Below are 24,841 nucleotides of genomic sequence, written 5' to 3' on the forward strand. Positions count from 1 at the left end.
ATAGATCACCAAAAAATTCCCATGTAAAAGAGTGATCTAAATGACTAGTACCAAATATCATATCCCAAGCATTTAAAGCAATGGTGACATAAACCAGTATAAAATAAAGTGTGATGTGTAAAGACCAGTCAGTGAACAGTGTCATATCAAGGGTTGTTATGTTAGAAATTAATGTCTTTGTGCCCAGACTGGTACAGGTAGGGGCATTGTCTTGTCACTTGCTACCCAGTATTGCCATCCTCACTTGTACTGCTGCTGATAAAAGCGATCGTGTAAAAGCTAAAGCTTTGAGAGGACTTGCACACATGAGCTTGGGCATACAAAAGTTCCAAAGACGCGGATGAATGCATCATAGCCCTTTGTTTATTTGCCCCTTAAAATTTCTGTGTTATGGTGCACTCCTATTATTAGGAACACAGTTATAATGAAAATCTTGTGAAGTAAAAATTCAGGTTGCAAAATTCTTGTCTTTACATCTTTGTATTCTTTATTGTTCAGCCTAGCAAAATTTCGATGTAATGAAAGAAAACTGCTGGTCCCGAGGACTTTGTTACAATGGTAGTTGCCTGTACTATTTGTTTGTCATGTGACAGGAGTTTGTGGTGATTTCATCTTCGCCAAGTAAGAAGCGTGTCCTGACGGAGCACCAGAAGGAGGTGCTGAAGACAAAGCGAGTGTCCCTGGCCCTCTATAATGACCTGGAGCAGTCTCTAGACATTGAAACCTTCCAGAGCCTAACTCAGACCCAGTCTCAGCCAGTGTAAGTACTCTGCCCACTTCCTCAGTAGATAAGATTTATTAGACTCAACCTCAAATGATCACAAATATTTTCTTGAAGTCTTCAGACATAGAGATTTTTCAGTGATGTGTATTTTATTACCTCCAAGAAGGTTATCTTTTTGCTAGTGTTTGTATGTTTGTTTGTTTGTTTGCTTGCAAGTGACTCATATAGTTACAAATGAATTTGAAGTAAATTTTTAGGAAAAGTTTATAATGACACAAGGAACAGATTATTAAATTTCGGTAGTGATCCAGATCACCATATGTATCCTATGAGTGGAAATGAGCTGCTTGGCAGAGGTCTGCGCTTTCTGAGTGCTTGTTTAGTTTGTACTGTGTATGTATCATGTCTGTTCACGTTAATATCAAAACAGAAATGGGGAGAAAAGTGTCTACCAGACAAACATGTTTAAAGCTACCTGGTTTCATTATTATCTATCCTTGTTATCATCCTGTAGGTCTCCAGTGCATTCAGAAAGTGGGAGTACTTCATCTCAAGACAAGGTCTCATCTTTGCAATTTAGCTTCCCAAAAGAAAGTGGGAGTCCATCCTCATCCTCAAAGAAGGAGAGTGCAGATGAAGGTGCTCAGGGTAAGATGGAGACCAAGGAAGGACAGGGAAGACCCACAGAGGAGAAGAAAGAGGTTGTAACTGATGAAAAAGTTCTCCCAAGCAGTCAGCAGGATCTTTCTGAGAATGCCCAGAGGAAAGTGGCTGCCACAAAGGAGGATGTTAGTGATAAAAAAGAAGCCCAAAGCAGCCAGGACAACTCTCAGAAAGCTCGCAGGAGAGTTGTTACTTTCTTCCAGCCAGTAGCCAAGTCGTCCTCTCCGCTGAAAGATGCAGGGAGACTGGACACGGAAAGCAGTGCAAACGGCAGTAACGATGGAGCTAAAAGAAGTGATGACTCTGTGAAGGAAATCTTGCTGCCGGAGCAGGTGGAGAACGAATCATCCGCAGTGCTGATTGAAGACAGCTGCTTGGATCAGTCTGTAGAGGAGATTGCTCCTCAAACCGATGATGCTACAGAGGTGGAAATGAAGGATGTGGATGATCCCAATGATATATTTGATGTGCCTGAGACACAGGAAGAGCCGAAGGGTAATGAAAGTGTCGTGGATGTGTCGGATGAAGCCATACCATTGTCTGTTGCTGAGAGTCCTACAGAAGATGAAAAACTTGAGGAAGACCCCCAGGACTTCCCGCTGGATGATAGGTTCAAGAAAGTTGTCTCAACACCAATTATCAAACTCCAGAAACTTAGTGAAAGAGTCGTAAAGCAGTACACCCCCAGATTAGTATTGAATAGTAGTGTGAGCTCGGAGGAAAGTGCAGACGAGTGCGGGGAGGCCGGTCAAGCAGGCGTGGAAGGGCGCACAGACTCTGTGTCCAAAGGAGCATCAAGACTCAGGAAATGTCTGTCAGATGAAACCAACAGTCTTCAGGTGACTCCAAAGAGGAAAAGGAAGTTGGATGATGTGTCTGGCACATCCAAATCTAGATCTGATGCAGAGAAAAGGGATCCCTGCAAGGACAAGAAGGCGGCAGAAGTCAGCAATTTACAGGCCTCGCAGAGAGACCTTGCAGAACTGGCTGAACGGTATGAACTGGACGGCATTGCTCCCTTAGTGGATGATTTAGACCAATCTGTCGAGGAATCCTCAAATATTTGTAGGACTGACAATGAAGTTGATGATGCCCCACCAGTTCTAGAATCCTGTGACAACCAAGCGAGGAATGATTCTGAAGAGATCCCACTGCTTGAAAATATAAATGCATCCAAAAATTTGGATGGCAATGAAATAGGGGATGTTATTGCCAGTCAGCCTGAGTTGTTTTCCAATGTGCCTGATCAGTGTACTGTAGGAGAGTCGCTCTCGACAGAACCTGATGAAGTGGTGAGAATATCTAGTGACCTGACTGGATCAGGTGACAGCAGTCCGTCCAGAAAGGATGCAGCAAGTACGGCAGGAGACAAGTCAGAACCATCTTTCCAACAAACACCGGGAAAGAGAAAAAGAGGGAGGCCCCGTAAAAATGCCATCACGGGCGACAGAGTGGGGGATTCCCAGTGCAGCCAGGATGACACACAGCTTTCTGTAAACACAGAGGAGGCACAAACTGAAGTGGGGAATGATGAGACAACCATAGTAGGAGTGGCAGACGGTTCTAGCCAGGTGAAGAGGAAGCGAGGAAGGCCACGCAAGAGCGTTGCCAAGGGCAACTCTCCAGAGAACTCCCAAACTCTTCCCGTTCAAGACAGTAGCTCTGCTCTCCCTGAAAATCTGGACAGGATGCAGTGTGCAGAAAAGGAGGGAACTCCAAGGAAGAGAGGTAGACCAAGGAAGAGTGTTGTGCAGAAAAGTGCATCAGCCACAGATGAAGCAAGAAGTCAAACGCAAGAGAGTGAAACAAAGAGTGAGTGTAATGTTGCGCAGGGAAGTACGTCAGCAGCAGGTGAAGCAGGAAAACAAGCACAAGAAAGTAAAACTTTAGATGTGGTCGAGCTACCAGCATTAAATGCTGTCTCCATGGAGGCAAAAAATGAGAGCGATGCAACAGACAAAGACAGTCAAGTAGAATCAGGACCAAAGGCATCAGTGGATAAAATAGTTGAAGAGGTTAAAGAGACAAGTGAATCAATGCCAGAATGCAACAGTAGTTCGGAAGACTTATTTGGGACATGCACTGTAAGTTCTTCTCCAATAGTTCAGGAAGAGCAGCGAGTGGAGTGTGGGAGGGCTTCCATTGAGGAATCACAGGCCAGTTTGAATGAGAGTTTTGCAAGCGAAGATGATGTTCCCCTTGTCCAGCTGAAAAAATCTCTAGATTGCAGTTCGCGCAAAGAGGGAGAGGAGAGTATGGAGGTTGACGATCACGACGACTCCGAGGTGGACTTCCCAATCATGACGCCCAACTGCAGAGAGGACAAGTTCAGCGTTGAATCAGAGACGCCACCCAAAGAGGTGCTCGTGGATAGACTTGCAAGCAAGACAGACTCCCCAAGAGTGCGTGGCAAGAATTCTCATAAAGATGATCAGGATGTGATTGCCATCACAAGGTCAGGAAGAAAGTGCAAGCCAAGTGCAAGGATCAAATGTGCCAAAGACATTCTCCGGAAGGTGCTCAGGTCTCCAGAAGACAGGAAGAGGGCTGCTGCCAGCAAGTCAGTCAGATCGGGTGTGGTCTCTCCTGTGAAGATTTCTCCCAAGCTGCTGAGATCGTTTACATCCAAAACGCCAAAGACCAAGAGCACATCTCTGGAGGATGGAGAGGATATTCCCTGCACTCCGGACAGCTCTGGAATCAACTGTCTGGACGATTCGCTGAAGGAGCAATCTCGTGTCAAGGATTTGTCAGCATACCAGATTTCTCCTCAGTCCCTACAATCACTGGCAGAGAAGATCACAAAAGACCTCTCACGAGAGTCGACCCTGTCGCCCCCTACATTCAGATCTGCTCGCAAGGCTCAAAGGTCTCCCAAGACATCTCCCGTCAGCAGCCAGATGCTGAGAGGCTGCAGAACAGGAAGGGTAACAAAGACTAGGGATCGCTCCAAGTCCCCAATCTCTAAGAGGCTGAGGTCTCAAAGACTGTGCGTAACGCCGGGCCCCTTGCAGACAAGGTCCGGCAACAAGCTGTCACGAGTACACTTCAAAAAGAGGCACCAAAAGAGGCGTCTCTCTGAAAAGGCAACAGGGCATACTCGAGAGGAGAGGGAGGTGAAGGATATGGCTGTAGCTGAGGAAGCGAATGAGGATGCAGTCACAGAAGTGGAGAAGAAGGAGTTCTGTGATAGTAACGTCATTGTGATTGCAGATTCCATGAGCCAAGGAGAAGAAGTGGAATGTGTCATCCCAGACGAATTAGCGAATGCTTGCAGCTTGTCTCATCAAGGAGAAGCCATTGAAGCAATCAAGGAACTCCCATCATGCAAAGGTGCACCACAGAATGAACTCAAAAACAGTCTCTCAACTGGTGAGCAGAAAGGCATTACCTTAAGTCAGACGATTGATGAAGACGGAGATGTGACGATGCAAGATGTGGAGGAAGAAGCCTCTCCTAACCTTCTCTGTGAAATGGCTGAAGCTGAAATTTTGCAATCAGGGAGGGATGGGTCGTCAGCATCTCCTCGTGAAAATGCAGTTGTGGAGGTCATAGCTGCAGATATTGCTGCAGAGGAAGAGCAAAGAGATAGCGAGAAAGTTGAATTAGGATTAAACCTAAGTGATTCTGTTAATGCATTAGAGGAAGCGAAGCCACATGAACCTACCTCAGCTGATCCTGCTCCGCCTCTTAGCCCTGGGAAAGATGGAGAGCAAGACAACAGTCGGAGGCTTGAATCTGGGGGAGACTCCAGTGCCGAGCAGATCCAGGACTCGGAGAAAGAGGGCGACAACATCAAGGAGTGCAAGACTGCCGAGGGTGGTGATGCTGGCAGCATGTCCACAAATGTTGGTGAGAATGCAGAGAAAGATCAGGAGGAGGTTGTAAAGGTGGATAGCGTGGAAAGCAGCACCGATGACACTGCAGACAGTGGTGAGGTCATAGTGGACAGCAAAGCTAAGAGTGACAACAGGAAGGCTGATGTTCTAGAACCAGACAATAGTGCAATGGTTGGAGTGATGTCATCTGGACTGGATATTCAAGGTACTTTTTTGCCTACCTTTTTGCCACTTGTACTTTGGGGAAATGTAATCTTATGCTATTTTTTTTTTACATCAAATGATGAATTTCAGTGAGGTGAAATGCATAGCAAATATTTCTTTATGTTGGGATGGAACTAAAATTCCAGAAATGGGTTCAGTTAGGAAAATGTATTGTGCAGTACACAGCAACACCAGTGATATGAATGTTTTTGAGACTGTAAACTAAATTTAACATTCTGCCAGTAAGGAACCTTGTAAAGTGATGAAAAGGTTAATAGCAACCTTTCTTACAGATGTGATATTACTTTTTATGCCTCCCGCCACGAAGTGTCACCAGAGACGTTATTTCTATTAAATTATGCTACTGCAAGCATGGTGCAGTGGAAACTACAATTTCATCAAAAGGCACCGTCAGACCTGAGTTTTAAACTGCATCAAGATTTTAAGATAAAGTAAAATAAAATCAGTTTGGTTTTTGCATGTTTTCGTGTAGAGCTGAGAGAAGTGTATCAAGCAATCATGGGAAAAATTTGTATGTGTGTCATAGTATTATCTCCCATATTATCATCACAATGGTAAACATAAATTCTGTTTTCTTTGTGTATGTTTAGAAACTGAAGAAGACATAGTGAACAGCAGTCAGAGCCCACTGAAAATGCAGGAAACGGTGGAGGAATCTCCTCTGCAGGCAGAACCAGCGGTCTCCCTCTCCCCGCGCCTTTCCTTCCCCAGTCTGACCACCTCGGACATGGACGGAGCCGGCTCTCCCGACAAACCCAAGGTGGCGGAGGCGCAGACCCAACCTTTCCAGGTGTCCCCCATCATCCCCACCAAGTTCAGCCCCCGGGTTCAGGGCTCCCCAGAGGGGGCCAGCATGAGACCTCAGTGGGCGTGTCACATGAACTCTCCAGAGGGCAGCATACCCCACATCTACTCCCCGACTGCCTCGCCGAGCAGCGGGATCCTCAAGAACCGGGATGGTCCGGGGAGCAACTCTCCCTCCCCGTCGAGCAAGGTGAGAGACTCTCAACTTCCTAGGGTTTGTGATTGTCATGGGAGACAGAGAAAGTTTCCTGAGGGTCTACACCCTGTCAACAAAATCACTTCCAGAATTTTTTGTTCCTCTTCAGGCTAAATTTATCTTCAACTTGTATTAGCATGACTGCATGTTGAAAAGTGTTTTTTTTTTTTAGATTTGAAAGTTCTACCTAACATACTAAATACGCCGTCTGTATATGCCATATATTTTGCGAGGTTCTTATTTTCGCAAGTCGGGTGCCATTCACAAATTAAAAAATGCACTGAAATATTCACATGATCACAACATGAATGCGACCTGCACACATACATTTTTCCATTCTTAAGTGTGCTCTACAATTGCATTTAGTCACTTGCAAAATTGTTGAGAAGTCCTGATTTGTGAAAAATTAGACTTGCTGAATATATGATGTATACAGTATACTGCCATAGGAAAGTATGAATGGCTATAGATTGATTCTTTTTTCGTTTTTGGTGATGTCATATGCTGAGAATGTGGCATACATACTGTACAAAGTTTCAGAAGTTGACACCATTTAGATGCTTACATGGCAAAGATAATATTCTCCCCTCTGCTCCTGTCTGTGCAGAATCGCCGCGTGAGCTTTGCCGAGAAGGTCTTCATCGAGCCCGAGCCCCTGAACGACGGGTCGTCAGGCCGCGTCCTGGCACTGAGCGATGCCAGCACCAAGTCCGACATGCCAGCTGATGCAGACAGGCGTATCTTTGGGCATGGCAGCCACCCGCCCTCCCCGCTTGTCACCATGGCATCATCCAGAGTAGTTTCCCACAATTCCAAAGTAAGAGAAGAAAACAAAAATATGATTTTCGGTTGATGTGGCAATGGCATTTCCCTTCTTGTACGTGCTGAGTTGCTACAAAACTTTTTGCTCTCTGAATGTCAGAATGACCGAAATCTGTTTACTCAGTAGTATTTCATGAAAACTTGTCTGTAGATATTTCTATCAGGAGTTAGGAATGTAGACATTCCCTGTTTGAGTGACTGTGATTTTGTTTGTACCTGTGCTGGTTCTGCATGTTCTTGCAACTCAACAAAAGAATGCATTTTTGCTACCCCATAGTGCATTTGTGGATTTAGCAATTTGTTTTTGTTCATTGCTTTTTCTACTTGCTGTCCAGCACAATTCTGTTCAGTTATGTTGTTCATACTGTAAAATCTGCATACACTCGGTATATGACATTGCGTATGCCACGTGTTTCCTTACTTTACACTGTTCTGGTCTTTATTGGATTGCATTAATGTTGAAACAAATGTGCAGATTGAGATGATAGTGGAAAGACGATTACCATGTATTTCGTTTTTTGTTGCGCCGCAGTTCATCACGACACCGTCTAAGAGCGGCGAGGAATCTCCCAAGTCGTCCCTGACGTCATCCTTCTCCTCGTCCCAGTCGCTCAGCCGGCTGCGGAGGAAGAGCCCCCTCTCGAGCCGGCGGCTGAAGAGCAAGCTGAACGGCAAGAGCGCCCTCTCGAAATCGTCCTACGCCAGCAAGGTTCTCAGTATGGTGAGCATGATGTGCCCATTGCTCGTGCTGATTCAAAACTAAGCTTGAGATATCCATTAAATCTTTACGTGCCATGGTGGAAACCCCCTGTGTGCCACATTATTCTGAGACACCAACATTGTCATGCCTTGGAAAAACTTTGTCTTTTAACCCTAAAGGGGCCGGGCTTTTTTGGCTATGCTCAGGCCGGGGGGGGGGATGGATTCCGCCCCCCCCTGAGATCTCGGCCATCGGAGGTGCGATCGCGATGAAATTTTGCATGCGTGAGACCCGCGTCATAATCTACAAGATTGTGTCATAAGATTTTTTGAAACAATCAATTTCTAATTTTAATTAATTAATTATGCAAATTAAGCTCAAGGTGATATTTTAGCCTAATTAAAAGCATTGAGAGTCTAATTTTTGATCTGTAAATCTGTTTTAGCATATTCAACAATTATACATCACGAAAACTTCAAAAACTCATTTCAATTCTTATGTATTTTATTGTTTTCAGAATTTCTTATGTGTTTCTTTGTTTTTCAACTTTTGTTTTTTCTTTGTTTTTTCATTGGAAATTGTCACTGACCTTTTTTCTATCATAATTAGCACAAAATTAATCAATGAAAGTGATTAATTGTAAAAATAATCAGGTTTTTATGCCTTTCATGACAGAGCACTGTTTTCCATAGGAAATGTACACAATATCACAAAATTGTGCCCATTTTGGGGCGACATTCCGTTACAAAAATGGGTGTGGCTTCGCAAAAGTATGCGCGGACGTTGCAAATTTGGTCTCAAAAGTTGCGCGAGACTTGAACGAAGAAAGTCAAGAAGCCTCGCGACGAGGCCTTCTCGCGTTACAGAATTATAGCGCGAAACGTCGAGGGGGGGGCGGATTCCGCCCCCCCCCCGGCCCTTTTAGGGTTAAATCCATGTAACTTTTCTCAGTTCTTGTTACATTTGATATGTAGTGAGCAAAGTTGTAGAAAAAATGCCAAGATTTGCATTGATGTTAATTGTATGATAAATCTATGATTGTTTTTCTTTCAAATAACTAGTATACATAGCCACATTACTGTAGAGATACAGCGTATGGCATTGCGCACAAAACATTGACAGAATCTCAGAATTTACTTGCAAATTCTGGCGGGAACACCACTTGATAGTCAATCACCACATACCCTGACAGGAATGGAATCTCAAGAAACGCTTTCATTGTACTGTGGTATTTGGCGATTTATCGATCGGTTTGGGGGGGTTTGTGTTTCTGAGCAGAATATGCAAAGTTGGCACGCCAATGACTGAGATGGATGTGCAAACGTGGCACATAAAGAGTTAAGAGACTTGAGGAAAATTTTGCATCACAATCAAACAATCTTATTTGAACAACAAAGAGTTCAAACTAAAAATACATTTTTTTACTCCTCATAATGAAGTTTCATTGTAGTGAAGATATGGAAACAAACCACATAAATGTAATTGTTTTTGTTTTATTTTGTTTTGTTTTTTGAGGGGTGGTTTTGAATAGAGGGGGGGGGGGGCTTGATTAGTTAGTGCTTTTTCTCACAAAAGCATTCCAGCCTAGTGCCTTACCTGTCTCATTTATTTTCATCTTCCGTCTTTCAAGGCCCAGCAAGGCAAGGACAAGGATGCCCTGGTTCGACGCCCCAACTCCGGCGGGAGTCAGATGACCCTAACTCAGGGGTCACTGACCCAGGGGTCGCCCACCTCCCAGGTGGACAGTTGCAATGAGGCACTGGAGGAGAGCCAGGGACCAGTGTACCCTGCCCTGGTGGACTGCTCATTGCCGGTGGATTCTGTCCTGCCGCAGCTGACATCCTCAATGTGGTAAGGTGCCATTTAATTGTGTTCGATTTTTGTCCGCATCGTCAAGAGGAGGGTTTGATGAAAGACTGCCTGTAATCAGCTGCATCACGACTTGTTTTATGATGGCCCTAACCATTATGATTTGTTGGAGGACCTTTTTACTATGTTTTGTATTGTTTCATTTTTCAGCGTCATTTCTTGACATTCCTTTAAGTGGCATGTCAAGAAAAACTGGTGTTATACTCTTCTTCAAAGAGATGCATGAATGGCAACACATTTATGGTAGTAATGATTGTGTCATTGTATAAATCATATTTCTTTTTCTCTCTCTCATAGGTATAGGGGCCTGGGCAAACTGTTTTGTGCAAGAAACATCCGGACCATTGGTGATCTCTGCTCCTTGTCAGCTATGGAGGTATGAAATCTTTCTCTTGCAGACATTATGTTCCTCTGTACTTAATTTGTGCCTATTGATTGGTGTAGAATATTGTGTGTTGCCTAAAGGGCTGTTTTGTGTAGGAAGATTAAAAAACAACAACAGTGAAAACATGAAAATAGAAATAATAACAAAAGTTAAATATGCTTGTTTCGTGTGAGGGTTTTTAGGACTTTTTGATACAAACTGTTGCAGATAGTCATCATATTTTATAAATGTATCTGCACCACATACTGAACAATCCTAATAATTGAATGCAGATCAGGGTATGTGAATTTCTTTAATTGGTGGTGGATAAGCTCGGTTTAAAATTTGTAAGCATCAAATCTTTTCAAAAGAATTGCAGATGGCTGAAATCTCATGTAAATCAAGCTCTATCATATGTGACGATGGAGTTTTTTGTTTGTTTGTTTTTTGTTGTGTTTTTTTTTTACAAAGGACCCTGGTCACTTTGCTTCTTTAAGCAGTGACTTTTATGCGCCTGTTCTTGTTTACATTCCAGTGTCATATACGTGAAACTTGATATTGTACTTATATATATTGAACAGAATACATGTATTTTTTCCATCATGTTTATCTAATGCCTGTCCCGTCTTATCGAATGTTTGTCAAATTTTAAACCAAAATTGTGATATTTCATAGTGCGAATATATGAATTACTGTATGAATACCTCAAAATAAATGATGTGTTGTTCTTACATAATGAAACCAATGTCAGTCTGCAAATATAGGCATTCTGGTTCAATTAATTTAATGTCTCCTAACAGGTGCAGTCACTGCCAATTAAGTCACCAAAGATTGCTCACTTGAAGAAGGTGCTGTCTGCTTTCCAAGACGAAAAGGTTTGTGTGCCAGGCGGTTCATCCATTTAAGAAAACAGTAATTAAAATGCTAATTGGTCAAAATCGAAATGGGGTTGTACGAAGAGAAGTATGATGGGACCTACATGAAAGCAAGCTTGTTTGGCTGTAAGCCCAGGATAATCGGTGCTTGGGAGTATTCTTTCACAAACGCTGTATTTAAGAACAGACGTTGAGGCATAATGGTGTCTCCCTCTTTGGCTTCCAGTGCTAATCTGAATCAAGAGGCCCAATATGCCCTTGTAGTACCACCTTGTGTGCTTGAAGGTTAGGGGAGGGGATTGTTTTGTCTGCTTATTCATTTTATTCATTACTATGTTTTGTAATATTTATTAACTATTGATGAAAAAGGTTGGCAAGTTAAGCTAATTGCCTGGGCATATACTAAGGGTTAACCAAACAGATTTAGATGCACCTTTAAACAACAATATGTACAATGGATACATCATTTTAGCCACATGTTTCTGGAAGAGATGCAAGATCATGTAATAGAGCATTTCAATTAAACTGGTCTTGATTAATTCTTAATCATGGCAGTATGCTTCTTCATTCTGTGTCTAATCAATTGTCTTCATTTTACCTTCTCCCAGTTCCCAGACCAAAGAGAGAACTCGGCTAACTCAGGGGAGCAGTCTTCAGAATCACAAACAGGTATGGATACTGAATCAAATCTATTCTTTTCCCATGTAGGTGTCACTTGCAGGGCAGTGCTCGGGTCTTGAAATGTGTTCTTTCATTCCTACATGAAACTGATCCATCGTTGGTTTTTGATTTTACAAAAAGAAGTACAACTGTAGTGTGTAGATTTCCTAAGTAATGATTTGAAATGATGCAAGTATTTTTGCTTTCTCTTTTTTGATAACTCAATTCTTCTCCTTTCTTTTCCATTAATCTGAAACCCACTATGCAGTATTATAACCAATGATGAACTTGAGTCTGTTTAATAGAAACATTTGATATACATGTAGTGTGTAAAGGGTATTATAATCCATGTACACATACTGTACATGTATGTGTGTATGCAGGGCTCGACACTAACGGTGGCCCGGGGCCACCAAAAATGCACGTCGGGCCACCAAAAATTCGGAAATGAAGATTTTTGTGGCCCGATCAGGCCACCAAAAAAAGTCGGATGTTTGCCTTTACTTTTGGAAATGAACAGCGGTAACAATCGGCTCCGCAAGATGCTGAAATAAATTTCAGATGTTTGTTTCTGATTTTGGAAATGAATTTAGACATGGGTACCTGTATCACTTCAGTATTGCTTAATATTTATTTTTCTGTGTTTAATAGGACCGATTTAGTTTTTCTTATGTTTTCCTTGATTTTTTTTTTCCGGGCCACCGGATTTTACTTTCGGGCCACCAAAAAATAAAAATCAATGATTTTTGTGGCCCCATCGGGCCACCAAAAATAAAAGTTAGTGTGGAGCCCTGGTGTATGCATGTTTATCTGTATGTGTGTATACCTATGTATGGCTGTATGTATGCATACAGATATGTGTGTGAATGTTAATGTTTGTATGAATATCTGTACAGCTATGCCTATGTGTGTGTAGATGTATGTCTGTTCTATGTGTAGATGTATGTCTGTTTCTATGTGTGTGTATGATATGTGTAAGTTTTATCTGTATTGAATGTTTATTGCACAGAAAGTGCTGTAAACCATTTCAGTTTAGCTGTAGCTGAGATTTATGATTCTATAATATGCCAGACTGAAGAGATCATCTCCCATTCTTCTCTGCAGGAGAGCCTGGCAAGGGATCCCCATCGAAAGCATCAGCTCCCGGCAGCCTCTCACCGCCGAGGAGCCCTCAGCAGGTCAGCCGCGGCAATCTCGTCGGGAGGCTCGGCGAGCTCGTGACGGAGTTCCACGAGGGGGCGCTGGACTCGCTTCCGGCGCTCGAGCTTTTCCAGGCCCACGCCCACGTCAACAAACTGATGGACGGCATCGTGGGAGCCCTGAAATCAAAGTGCCACTCCCCCAGTATGGACAAGGATGCCTAGCGGGGTCGTTGGTCAAGAGAGTTCGGAGGTCATGAAAGGGATGAAAAAGTGACGTATTCAAATTTATAATTTGTGTAGCTCAATGCCTGGGGACGCTTTGTACCAAATGATGGATTTTGTTCTGGCATGGATTGAGAGCTGATGTGTCAAGCAAAGCATCGGCAAGCTCAGGGGCGATCATGAATGATGTTTTTAGAGGAGACATTTACATAGGATTTTTACATAATGAATGCATCAATGTGGGTATTGCTCTGTGCGGTAGCAGAACATCCCACTTAGAAAGTGGACTGCCAAGTTCTGATGTTTATTCATTTTCTTTTTCCTTGAACGGGAATCTTTTCTTGTTTGTGATGAGAAAGATCTTGATGTTATGTCTGTGCACAGGGAAAGAAAAATTTAAGATTAGCCTCACTGTGTATGTGAACAAATACAGTGTATGCACTCGATGACAATATATAGAGACAGAGCAACAGGTTTAGGTGGCGATATTAAAGGGTGGATGTAGATGGATGTGTGTGGAATGTTTTATGATTGGCAGATCCCAATCAAGATTGGCATTGGTATCTAAACAGTACCTCATTAGTGTCTTTAGCAACAGCAACAGTGCATCTCCTATTTGTTCTTGTGCTGTATATGTTTGTGCTTTAAATGAGACTTAGAAATAATCGGGATATTCAAAGTCATGGGTGCACACATGTGGCCCTACATCATGTTCAGGTATTAGCAGTTTTTTACTGTCGGAACTGCTGTACACTCAAAATGCATTTTGACATTCCGTGTAAAGATTTCTTTTGTCTTCCTGGAACTGGGTAACTGTCAAAATGATGCTGCAATTATTAAATACATTTAGTGCGTAGTTGAGCAATGACGTCGGCACAAGTGCTGTCACTTCACACTGCATTTCCCTTTGTAGCACTTTGATATCTTTTTGGCTGATCTTATTAATCAAAACGTTTTCTTTCTTTGAGATGAATTACCTCAGTACATGGCCGACCATCCTTGGTGTGATGTACCTGACTTAGCATATTTCTTTTGACTTGTAGATGTATTCGTGATATCATGAACATGCAAATGTCATACAAGAGTTGCATCAAGACTAGCTGGAGTGATGTTGATTGTGTGCAGAGCACGTGACGTCATTGAAAAAAATGATAAATAATAATAATAATAATAAAAAAATCCTTCAATTTTGAAACTGAACTTGGACAGGGATAAAGCTGAGTCACCTCTCTCTTCATCAAAAACTATTTTCACAATCCAGAATGGGAAATGTTATTCTGCTATCCTCAGTTGGATTTTTACACTCACAAGCCATGATTTTTGCAGTCATATACAAACAGTACATAATCTTTGTATCTTACCTCGACATCCTGTGTTTACTGTTGGAGCATTCGTGGCAAACCACATCTCGTGTTTTCAGCCATTTTTTTTTTTCACCCAAAGTCAGATGTGATTAGAACATGGTTTGTGCTCAGTATGAAGAAATATCTCCTTGCAAGAGAGCTTATGCATGAAATATTTTCACTAGTGACCATGTCTGAGAAATGTAAGATGCAAGCCAAACTTCTGATTTGCTGGTCCTTCATGGCTTTTTGTCACGTGTATCCAGTATCTAATATTGTCTGTACTGATTCAAGTTTTAGATATTTATTATACATTGATTATCCCTCAACCAGTTGTAAATAAAATTTGTTATTCTGAATTATTTGTCATCTTTACCATGAAGTTATTAATCAGAACAGAGACTGTGAAGTATGAGTCTTCTTTTCTTGCAATTTGATATTTAGTGATGAAAGTTGTAATCTGCATGTTTGATAATAATGGATCCTTGTATGTACAGTACATGCTGCTGAAGTTGCAATTTTGTGTACCCCAGTTTATGCATACACTGTACTTGTAGATCATGGGAGTGAGGTATTCAATATTCATGCCATTAACAATCAGTCATAGGGATTTTGCATGAGCTATGTGACTGTGTACATCAATTCATGCTCATTGATTTTCATCATTGCATTCAATACAAGTAAACTTTTGTACTTTTATTATATTCAATGCTGGAACACTGATTAATTGTACCTTTTTTTCCAGTTTCAGGTATTGGAGCAAAGAGATGGGATATTACTTGTTTAAAAAGAAACTGTAAAAGATCAGAAAATGATGCAAAGTAGAGAATGAAATGTCCTGACTTCGTCATTGAAAGCTCATGGTTCTTCAATCAAAGTGTCCTCCATGTTTCTAGGCAGACGATGTTGTGTATTTGGCATGTGACCAGGTACCTAGTATAATTGCAAGAAACGTGCCAAATAAAAGAAATGGGCAACTTCAGGTTTGTACAAACATTCACCCTTTGCTATGCGAGACAACTTGACATTCAAAGCTATCATCGACAAATGAATTCAGTCAGTGCTCAAGCGTACACCTGCAGAATGAGAATTTCAGGAGCCTTTTTTTGTTCATTTTCACTTGTAAATAAGCATTTTTTTTTATATATGGAAATTTTTGGACTTTGGGAAGCTAAGTCACTTTTCTTCTGAAGTGATCAAAGGTGCAGCTTGCAAATTTCAGCTGATATAATGGAGCTAAGGCATTCTTATGTTTTGAGCACGAGTGCATTTCAATATGTAAACTCACTGTGGATGGTAATGAGTGAATGAGAGCATTAGTAACAGAAATCCCATTCTTTGTGCAGGGAGCTATTGTCCCACCAGGTATTTTGAAAATATAAAGCAGTGTACCTTTGACCCAGGGATGGACCATGGTTGCAAGAAAGTCATTATCAGACAGCATATTATTCTCTTTGTTGATGACAACGAATGGACTCTAACAATCATGCTGCAGAGAGCTTGTATTCGTCACCGGTGCATTTCTTACATGTATGGAAACCAAATTGTGTAAGAACATTCCAAATTGAAAGAGAGATTACTACAGCTGTAGTATACTCCAGCCTTCTCCACCGCCACCCTCACTATCATTAACAACCACAAAAGACTCCTACTAGGGAAAAGTCTAATGGAAATTCAAATAACATGCCTCAATTATCTCTTTTGTACTGCTTTGTATTGTGATTGAAATTGGAATGGGACCAAATATGTGTACATATATTACATTCCTTGTGCTTTATTCAGTGATAATGGACATATTTCTCGTGGCTACTTGTTGCCTCACATTCAGGGACTTCCAGGAAGAAAGATGTGAGAGAAATGAAATCAATTTGAGTTGTATTAAACTTGCATGATAATCTGTTCAGTATCTATCGTAGGTAATGCTATTCTTGACTTGTACTGTAATTGTTCAAATGAGAATTTTGCTTTAGAAATCTTTTTCTCTTCTCTCTTTTTTTTTTTTTTTTGGAGATGTTAATAAAATATTTTTTAAAACTGCATCAGTTTGGGTTCAGTTGTCCAGATTCATGTCGTCCATGTACGCGAGTATTTTGCAATTAATGCTGGGTTTTTTATGTCAACTGTACATTAAACAGCAAAGTGCTCAAAGATTTTTTTGAAGGGATGGTACAGTTTCGGTAGAGATGGGACTTCAAGTTTCAAACTTCTTTTGATGATACATGTATTATCTTTTAGATTATGAGAAACTTCTTATTAAATATGAAAGAGCATGTAATTCTAAGAAGAATTCAAAGTTTATTTGATGAAAATTGGTTGTGAAATGGCCGAGATATCCAAAACAAAGTGGTTAGGATCGCTATGCTTTACTTTGTTTTTGGATGTCTCGGCCATTTCGAAACCAGTCTTCATCACATAAACTTTGAATTCTTCTTAGAATTACATGCTCTTTTATATTTCATAAGCAGTTCCTTCATTATCTCACAGGAATATCATGGAAACCTGAAGCCCTATTTCAACCAAAACTTTACCATCCCTTTTAATCTACTTCATAATAGCTAAAAATGAAGAGTATATGCATACTTGCCAACTAGTAAGATTTTATCAGATTCAGTAAGATTTTTTACGTTAAAATAGCAAAATCAGATTTTCTGTCAGAGAAATCAGATTTCTAAAAAATATTTAGATGTACCTTTCATGTGTATTTTATGAAGATTTGACCGAAAGTAAGATTTTTAACTTCAGTTTGCATATAAAATAAGATTTTTGCAATCCACGAGTAAGATATTTCATCTTGAAATGTTGGCAGGTATGTACATGCTGTCACAAAGAAAACCAGCAACAAACCACAGAAACGTCTCCACACAACTTTGTTGTCATTGCCACCCCCCTCAAAAAAACAAAAACAAACCAAGAACAAGTAAATGAAGCACAGAAAACGCTATATTTCGATGTAGATATATCTATTTGTATAATATAGTTAGGGTTGTCTTTTCACAATTCAAAATTTACAACAAAAGGAGATTCTAAATGCATGAAGAGGATACACAATAGAACATTTGTAGATTGACAAGACAGATGTCATGGAAGAATGCTGCAGGGGAAACACGGATTGTTAATCACTACAGCTCTTATAAACTTAAAACACTGCACCAAAAAGAAAGAAAAAGGAATTGCATAAAAGCATCACAAAGTTTGCTGGTTAATCAGTGATGGATTCTTTGCAAGCTGATCCTTTTTCACATCTCGTATTGTTAACACGCACAAACACACACTTGTACAGCTTTCCCATTCCGGGTGCAATTGATTTTGGAGGAACCCCATCACACTTTGAGCCAAGGGTACTCCACATGAAATGATTACAATGACATTTGAGACACTTCGGTGGTCTCAAAAAGTTAAACACAGCGTAATGGACACATCCATCTCATCTAGAGCTGCCAACTCATCGTGTATTTTCATCATATTTTCTTCGTGGACTTAAAAGGTGTTTTTTTTTCTGTCTTTGAAAAGAAAAAGAAAAAAAAAATAGTATTGGATATGAAAAATTTTGTTCAGTTAGCCTGCTCTGATATGTGAAACATCTCTATTTTCTTTTCTTTCTGTTTTTACCAAATCATGATCTTGTTTCATTTTCATTTTGTTTTAATTTTTTTTTTTGGTTTTTTTGTTTTTTTGTTTTTTTTTGTCTACAATATGGCAGCCCTGCTAATGATGATGAAGCTTACACACGCTTGAGTGCTTGCTCTGTTATGACATTTAACATTGAATGTAATTATTAAATGCCCGTGCCACATAGTGCTCACTATGGAAAGTAATAATCAAGTTCTCATATCATACACACACACCCACTAAAAAATTAATATCCAATTTTGATGAACAATATGTCTTGCACTTCTTAACCTTACAGCAGTCACAAGTGCCATATTTCATATCAAAAGCTCCAAAGCTGAAGATATTCAATCCTCAAGAGTGAACTACGATTGCTATCTTTACATTGTTTTATTGACAAAAAGCTTTACCATCGCAACAGATTTTCCGACATTGATGAAAAGTGTGTCATTAATATCTACATACTTGTATCATTGTGTGGGCATGGCGTTTGTGCCAAATTCAAGCCAATAAAAGGTAGCTCAAAAATTTGATAGTACATGTACTTTGAAAGACAACATTTTGCAACAGAGTGACAGACTGACAGACTGACCAACTGACCGCCAGACCAAGCAGTGACTCTTATATTTCCTTTCATTAATACACACTTTGCGTGAGCAGAAGTAAAATTACCAGACAGGAAAATATGGCAGAGGTGGGGGAACAAAAAACACACTTCTTCACAGTTGTTTATGTATCGGCAGTCATAGAAATGTTAAAAATGGAAGAGAGAAAAAAAAAAACAAGATGTTATTCTATATCCGCAGTCATAAAAATATTTGAAATGGAACGAGCAACGGTAAAGTCACACATAAGTTGGTTTTAATAGCAGATGTGCTGTGCACCAGTGGTATGATTGTTTGGTGTGTGCAATTAAAGGGATGGTATAGTATTGGTGGAGATGAGAATTGGGCTTTTAACTTATTGCGAGATACCAAGAAAACACTTATGATATAGTACAGAGCATACCATTTTAAGAGGAAATCAAAGTTTATTCGATGAAAATTGGGTTAGGAATGACCGAGACATCCAAAAACAAAGTAAAACAAAGCGATCGTAATAAAGTGTGGGTCCCACACTTTATTAGAATTGCTCTTTTTTTGGATATCTCAGCCATTTCAAAACCAATTTTCATCAAATAAATGTTGAATTCCTCATAGAATTACATGCTCTTTCATATTTCATAAGAGGCTTCTCATTATCTCACCAAAAAATGTAAGACTGACCTGAAATTAGGTCTCAACCAAAACTATAACAATCCCTTTAAGCATGTCTGTCAGTGTTCTGCAAAGAGGACACACAAGTGATGGTTACAAAGTTCTCCAACTTTGCACCTACCGGTATACTCTAATCTCCCCTCCACATCTTTGTTCACAGTATTTGCTCTCTAAATGCATCACCCAAGACTAATGTGCCCTGTGTTTATCTGTCAACAATAGGCATTCAAGCATTTTTGCTATAAACCCTGTCCTACAAAAGTCTGTTCCTTTCTGAGTTTATTTTTAGGTATTCAGACAATCAATTTGCTATGAACCCTGTTGTACAAAAGTCTGTTCTTTTCTGAGTTTATTTTTAGGTTTAGATAATTTAATCAAAACAGTTTTTTGGAGTTTTTTTTTCAGGTTTTAGGTTTAGGTTTTAGGCGTACTCTACCTATGTGTATTTGAAAGGCCTATATATTGTATAACTAGATTTAGCATTAGCTTAAGGCTACTCCATTCATTTGCCATTGATTTGTTTGGTTTGGATGAATCTATTAATTTTGGGTCCATACAGTTTTTGCAAGTACTGTATATTGCATAGACTCTTGTATACATGATTACTCATATTTTAACTCTGAACACTCTCCATATCTTACTGTAATATATGTATGTAGACCCCTATGGAAACCAGCTCTGCTGAACTGGGTGTTCCACCCCATAGATGTGGAAAGAAATTCAATTCCATAACAATTCAGTACACACACAATAGGTGAGAAAATGCCCTATTCATCACTTTTGCCATACGGTCCATTGAAGCATCAACCAATTTTGCACAAAAATATTCATTAAAAAAAAAATGAATATACCACACAGCCATTGCACTTCTGAATAAACATATGAAATTCCAACGCTTACACTGCAGTTGAAGCATCCACACATCTTTAGCGCTACCAGCAAATGGTCAGTCACGGTAAAACATTTCCTACACATTGATAAATGTGCCAAACATAGGGTGAGTGTATCTTGTATCTCTTTGCACTGCTATCAAAGTTTTGCCAAATGAAAGACACTAAATGTTAACTATGGTACAATGGTATTAAACTCATCTTCCAGCAGATTCAATTTCAATGCACACATACACAGATCCACTTTCTGTGCATAACTTCTTCAACATTCAGCTCAAAGTTAGCACTGGTGAAAAAATACAGTGTACCACCCGACGGTGCTTGCCTATTCAGCTTCAGTTTTATCTACATATACACAGTGTCCATCTATGCAGTACCCTTATAAAAAAGTACCATGGTTTTACCATAGTACTTTTACAATGGTAATACCATAGTATTACCATAGGATGGTAAATTGACAGATGAAGGCAGTACATTTACCATGGATTTACCATGGTAAAAATACCATGGTAATACCATAGTATTACCATGGTTTTACCATAGTACTTTTTACAATGGTAATACCATAGTATTACCATAGGATGGTAAATTGACAGATGAAGGCAGTACATTTACCATGGTAAAAATACCATGGTAATACCATAGTATTACCATGGTTGTACCACGGTAGTACCATTCATTACCATGGTACTTCCATGCCATGAGTACCATTCTTTCATGGTAGCACTTCCACGATAGTACCACGGTAGTACCACGGTACTACCATGGTAGTACCACGGTACATCCACGGTACTACCGCGGTACTTCCACGGTACTACCACGGTAGTACCACGGTACATCCACGGTACTACCACGGTACTTCCACGGTAGTACCACGGTACATCCCACGGTACTACCACGGTAGTACCACGGTACATCCACGGTACTACCACGGTACAACCAGACGGTAGTACCACGGTTCTTCCATGGTGGTACCACGGTCCTTCCATGCTAGTACCACAGTACTTCAAGTATCACATAGTATCACATCATCCACAGAACTACACTAGTATATAACTGTACTAGCACAAAATAATACTTAAAGTTCAACCCACTCACCTCATATCTTATCATATACCGGTATGCTTTGCATGGCTAATTGTGGTAGCTTGAATGAAATGCTCATTATAAGCAATAATCTATGCCATTGCACGTCAGCATGACCTTGTGGAGATGAAGTACAGGTAATATGATTTAGTGGGTTTGGTGTTGTTGTATTTCGATGTACTATGAGATACCTAGCAAGTATTAAATGAGTGTGTGATGTCAGATGAAACGTAACCAAAAGTATTGATCACTGACTTCAATAAATTCACACACACACACACACACCATTCACATGTTTTCTCAGCGCAGCTCAAAGTAAAAAAAAAAACAAACAACTAAAATCCAAGGACTCCACATGCCCATTCACCCCACACTTTTGATCACGGGATTCACAGGTAGATTTCTAGGCTTTACACTAAATGTTACACCACGCAAACGAAGGCTTTGGTACTGGTCGGTATACTGTTCAAGATATTTGGCTTAAACCATTTTTATTTATGAGGCATCAGCCATCAAAAATGAATCCAGAGAAAACACAGCGTGTCTACAGAGTTCTTAAATTGTGGTTGACAAGTAAGCTGTGGCTCTGTTTATATAGCGGAAGGCCGCCGCTTAACCTTAAAACTGGTTGACAGCTGTGGCACTGTTTATATAGCGGAAGGCCGCCGCTTAAACTGTAACATTAACGTACATATGTTCTAATCACAATGGCCGACAAAACTGAGACTAAAACAGTATAGACTAACGTTAGATAGCCTATCCTATACCAGTATACAGACTGTAGGCCCTACACTAGAGTGTCTACAGTACGCACGTTAACCAGCAGGGACTGTTACTTTTTCTAGTAGGTAACCTACAGCTTAACTACAGGCACTGTTTATATAGCGGGAGGCCGCCGCTGTTTACAAACATGGATTGTAGTACATGGTTGTACCAAGTATAAATCTAAGACCTAATAATAAAAGCTACCTGCTAGGATAGTCCAGCACTAACGCGGTAGTCGATATGTCGGTAGCAGTCCCGTCGACAGTTAGATCTGACAGTAACACAGCCACAGGCGCTAGAAATCATCCGTAGAATCTTGGAAGAAAACTCTGGCCGCTGACGATGAAACTAGGAGGGTGGTATTCACTGTTCACTGATGTTCACTGCCGTGCTGGGCGCCCGCGTCGTCGAAAGAAACAGCTTGAAACCAAGAAGGGACCCTGCTGTGCACGAGTACTGCAATGATGGCAGGTTCAGACGTCAGTGTAGGGACCAATGCGAGGTTAGCTCCCTACGCCACGGAGATAGCCTAGCCTGATGTGATACTGCATACTACTGTCAATGTCCAATCAGAAGTCTACGCAGTGCGTAGGCTAGGGCGATGTACGACTGATAAAAAACCTTGGTAGATTCTAGCAGTAATCTAGGGTCACAGGAGTGCCTGCTATTCCGGGGTTGGAATTATCCAAAAATAATGCTCAGTCCAAAATATGAATCCACCATCAGAATCAGTATATAGGCAACTGTGCAGAACACAACTGAGGTCTACGTAGACCGATCGAGTAGGTGACCTACAGTGAAGTAGCTAATCTCAAAGTCAATAAAAACTCATCACTGACAGTATCGTGTGCCCGAGTCACAAGCACGTGCCAGATTAAGCAGAATAGAGACACACTGGTGATCACTCTATGAAAGTTGCAGCAGGACTGACTAAATTTTGGGGCCTAGCGCGCGCCTGCAAACTTACCCTGCAAGCGCAGCTCTCAATGGCCACAAAGGCAAAACTATTTTGATTGGCTAAAGAATACTGAATATATTACGTAACTTAAAATGATTGGCTGTCATAAAGATAATTATTCATTATTACTCATTTGCATAAAAACCAGACATCACATGACATTGCAGACAGGAAGTGACCTGGGGTCCGTTTCATGAAAGTCTTAGGAGAGACTTTCTCTCTCCTAAGTCATACTTAGGAGAGACTTTGCTAAAAACCGTTTCATGAAAAAGCTATCGCATAAAGCTATCACATAAACTCAGACTTAGGAGAGACTTTTTCTAGAAACCATTTCATGAACAAAGCTAGCACATAAAGTCTCTCCTAACTTGGCAAAGCTATCACATAAATCTAGGAGTGGTCAGGAGCACTCCTAAGTTTATGTGATAGCTTTTTGAGAGAGCCATTGTATCAAACTTTTTTCTCATTTTGGAGTAATTGACCCTAAATTTGGCATGTGTGACCACTGTCAAAGGTAGATATGCAAGATATCTTTTTCGTTGATATCGCATAATACGTTGTCATGAATGGCAATGACAAATTTTCACAAAAACATACAAATTGTTGTGGATTGAACTACTGCCCTCAGTTTTAAAGCAATGCAGTTGAAATTCTGCATATAATCAGATAAATGTAATATGTAGTTGTGCAAAACACTTGTTTCATGTGTGGTGTGAAAAAATCTGTTGCCATGGCAACAAGTGTTTCTATACCAATTACACAAAGAAATATGTGAATTGACCTAACTTCCTTAAAATTCTTTTAACATTTGACCAAAAATTTGGCACATGACCATTACAGTATGTAGATGTGCAAAACTAATCTTTGGTTGATGTTGAACAATCTGTTGCCATGGTAACAACATTTTTTCACTTAAAAGCATACAAAAATTGTGAATTCGCTAAATTTGTCAATCTTTGTGCATATGACATGAAATTTGGCACACATGTGACCGGCATAGTGCGTAGATGTGCAAACTTCATCTTTCGCCATTGTTGAACAATGCGTTGCCATGGTAACAGCAGACTTTGAATGAAAATCATACAAGAATATTGTGGATTCTGCTATCTCTCAGCTTTTGAGCATTTTGCTTGAAATTTGGTACATGTGACCACCATGATATGTATAGTTGTGCAAACTTCATCTTTCACAGATATAGAACATTGTGTTGCTATGGTAACAGCATTTTCAATGAATATAATAAAAAAAAGGTGTAGATTCAGTTTACTCCTTCAATATTTGAACATTTTACTTGAAATCTGGCACATTAGACTGCTAAAGTACATAGACTGATGTGCAAATTTCTTCTTTGTTCTTTTTCACACAATGTGTTGCCATGGTAACAGATTATTTTGAATGAAAATCATTCAAAAATATTGTGGATTCAGCTAACTTCCTAAGCTTTTGAGCATTTGACTTGAAATTTGAAACATGTGAAAGTTATACTATGTACTTGTGTATATTCATCTTTCGTTAATACTGAACAGTGTGTTGCCATGGTAACATCATTTGTGAAAATCATAGGACTTTCCAGTTTATTCATTTAATTTATTCAGTTTTTGAGCACTTGACTTGCAATACATATATGAAACATGTGACAAACAGATTTTTTGAATTAACAAAACACTTTATTCAATGTTGAACAATGCATTGCCATGGTACAGCTTTTTTCTTTTTTTAATAAAACCATATAAAGTTAGCGCTGGTTGAACGAACTCCCTCAGTTGGAGGAGGGAGTAAAAATCACAATGATACTTCTAATTTCAGCAGGTATTCTTTGTTCGTACTTG

The 24,841-nt window shown here is 40.2% G+C and overlaps 1 protein-coding gene across 1 annotated transcript in view; it reads left to right on the plus strand.

The window, feature by feature from the left end:
* Positions 1–16,480, plus strand: part of LOC140244071 (uncharacterized) — a 36,864-nt gene extending 20,384 nt beyond the window's left edge. Inside the window, exons 24-33 of the mRNA XM_072323721.1 lie at positions 594–760; positions 1,239–5,431; positions 6,042–6,445; positions 7,059–7,268; positions 7,806–7,998; positions 9,614–9,824; positions 10,140–10,218; positions 11,007–11,081; positions 11,690–11,750; positions 12,846–16,480. Of these exons, the coding sequence (XP_072179822.1) occupies positions 594–760; positions 1,239–5,431; positions 6,042–6,445; positions 7,059–7,268; positions 7,806–7,998; positions 9,614–9,824; positions 10,140–10,218; positions 11,007–11,081; positions 11,690–11,750; positions 12,846–13,105 (5,853 nt within the window). The 3' untranslated portion in view covers positions 13,106–16,480. The remainder of the gene's footprint in view (positions 1–593; positions 761–1,238; positions 5,432–6,041; positions 6,446–7,058; positions 7,269–7,805; positions 7,999–9,613; positions 9,825–10,139; positions 10,219–11,006; positions 11,082–11,689; positions 11,751–12,845) is intronic.
* Positions 16,481–24,841: the final 8,361 nt, after the last annotated feature.

Source organism: Diadema setosum, chromosome 20, assembly GCF_964275005.1.
Source record: "Diadema setosum chromosome 20, eeDiaSeto1, whole genome shotgun sequence".
NCBI classification, from domain to species: Eukaryota; Metazoa; Echinodermata; class Echinoidea; order Diadematoida; family Diadematidae; genus Diadema; species Diadema setosum.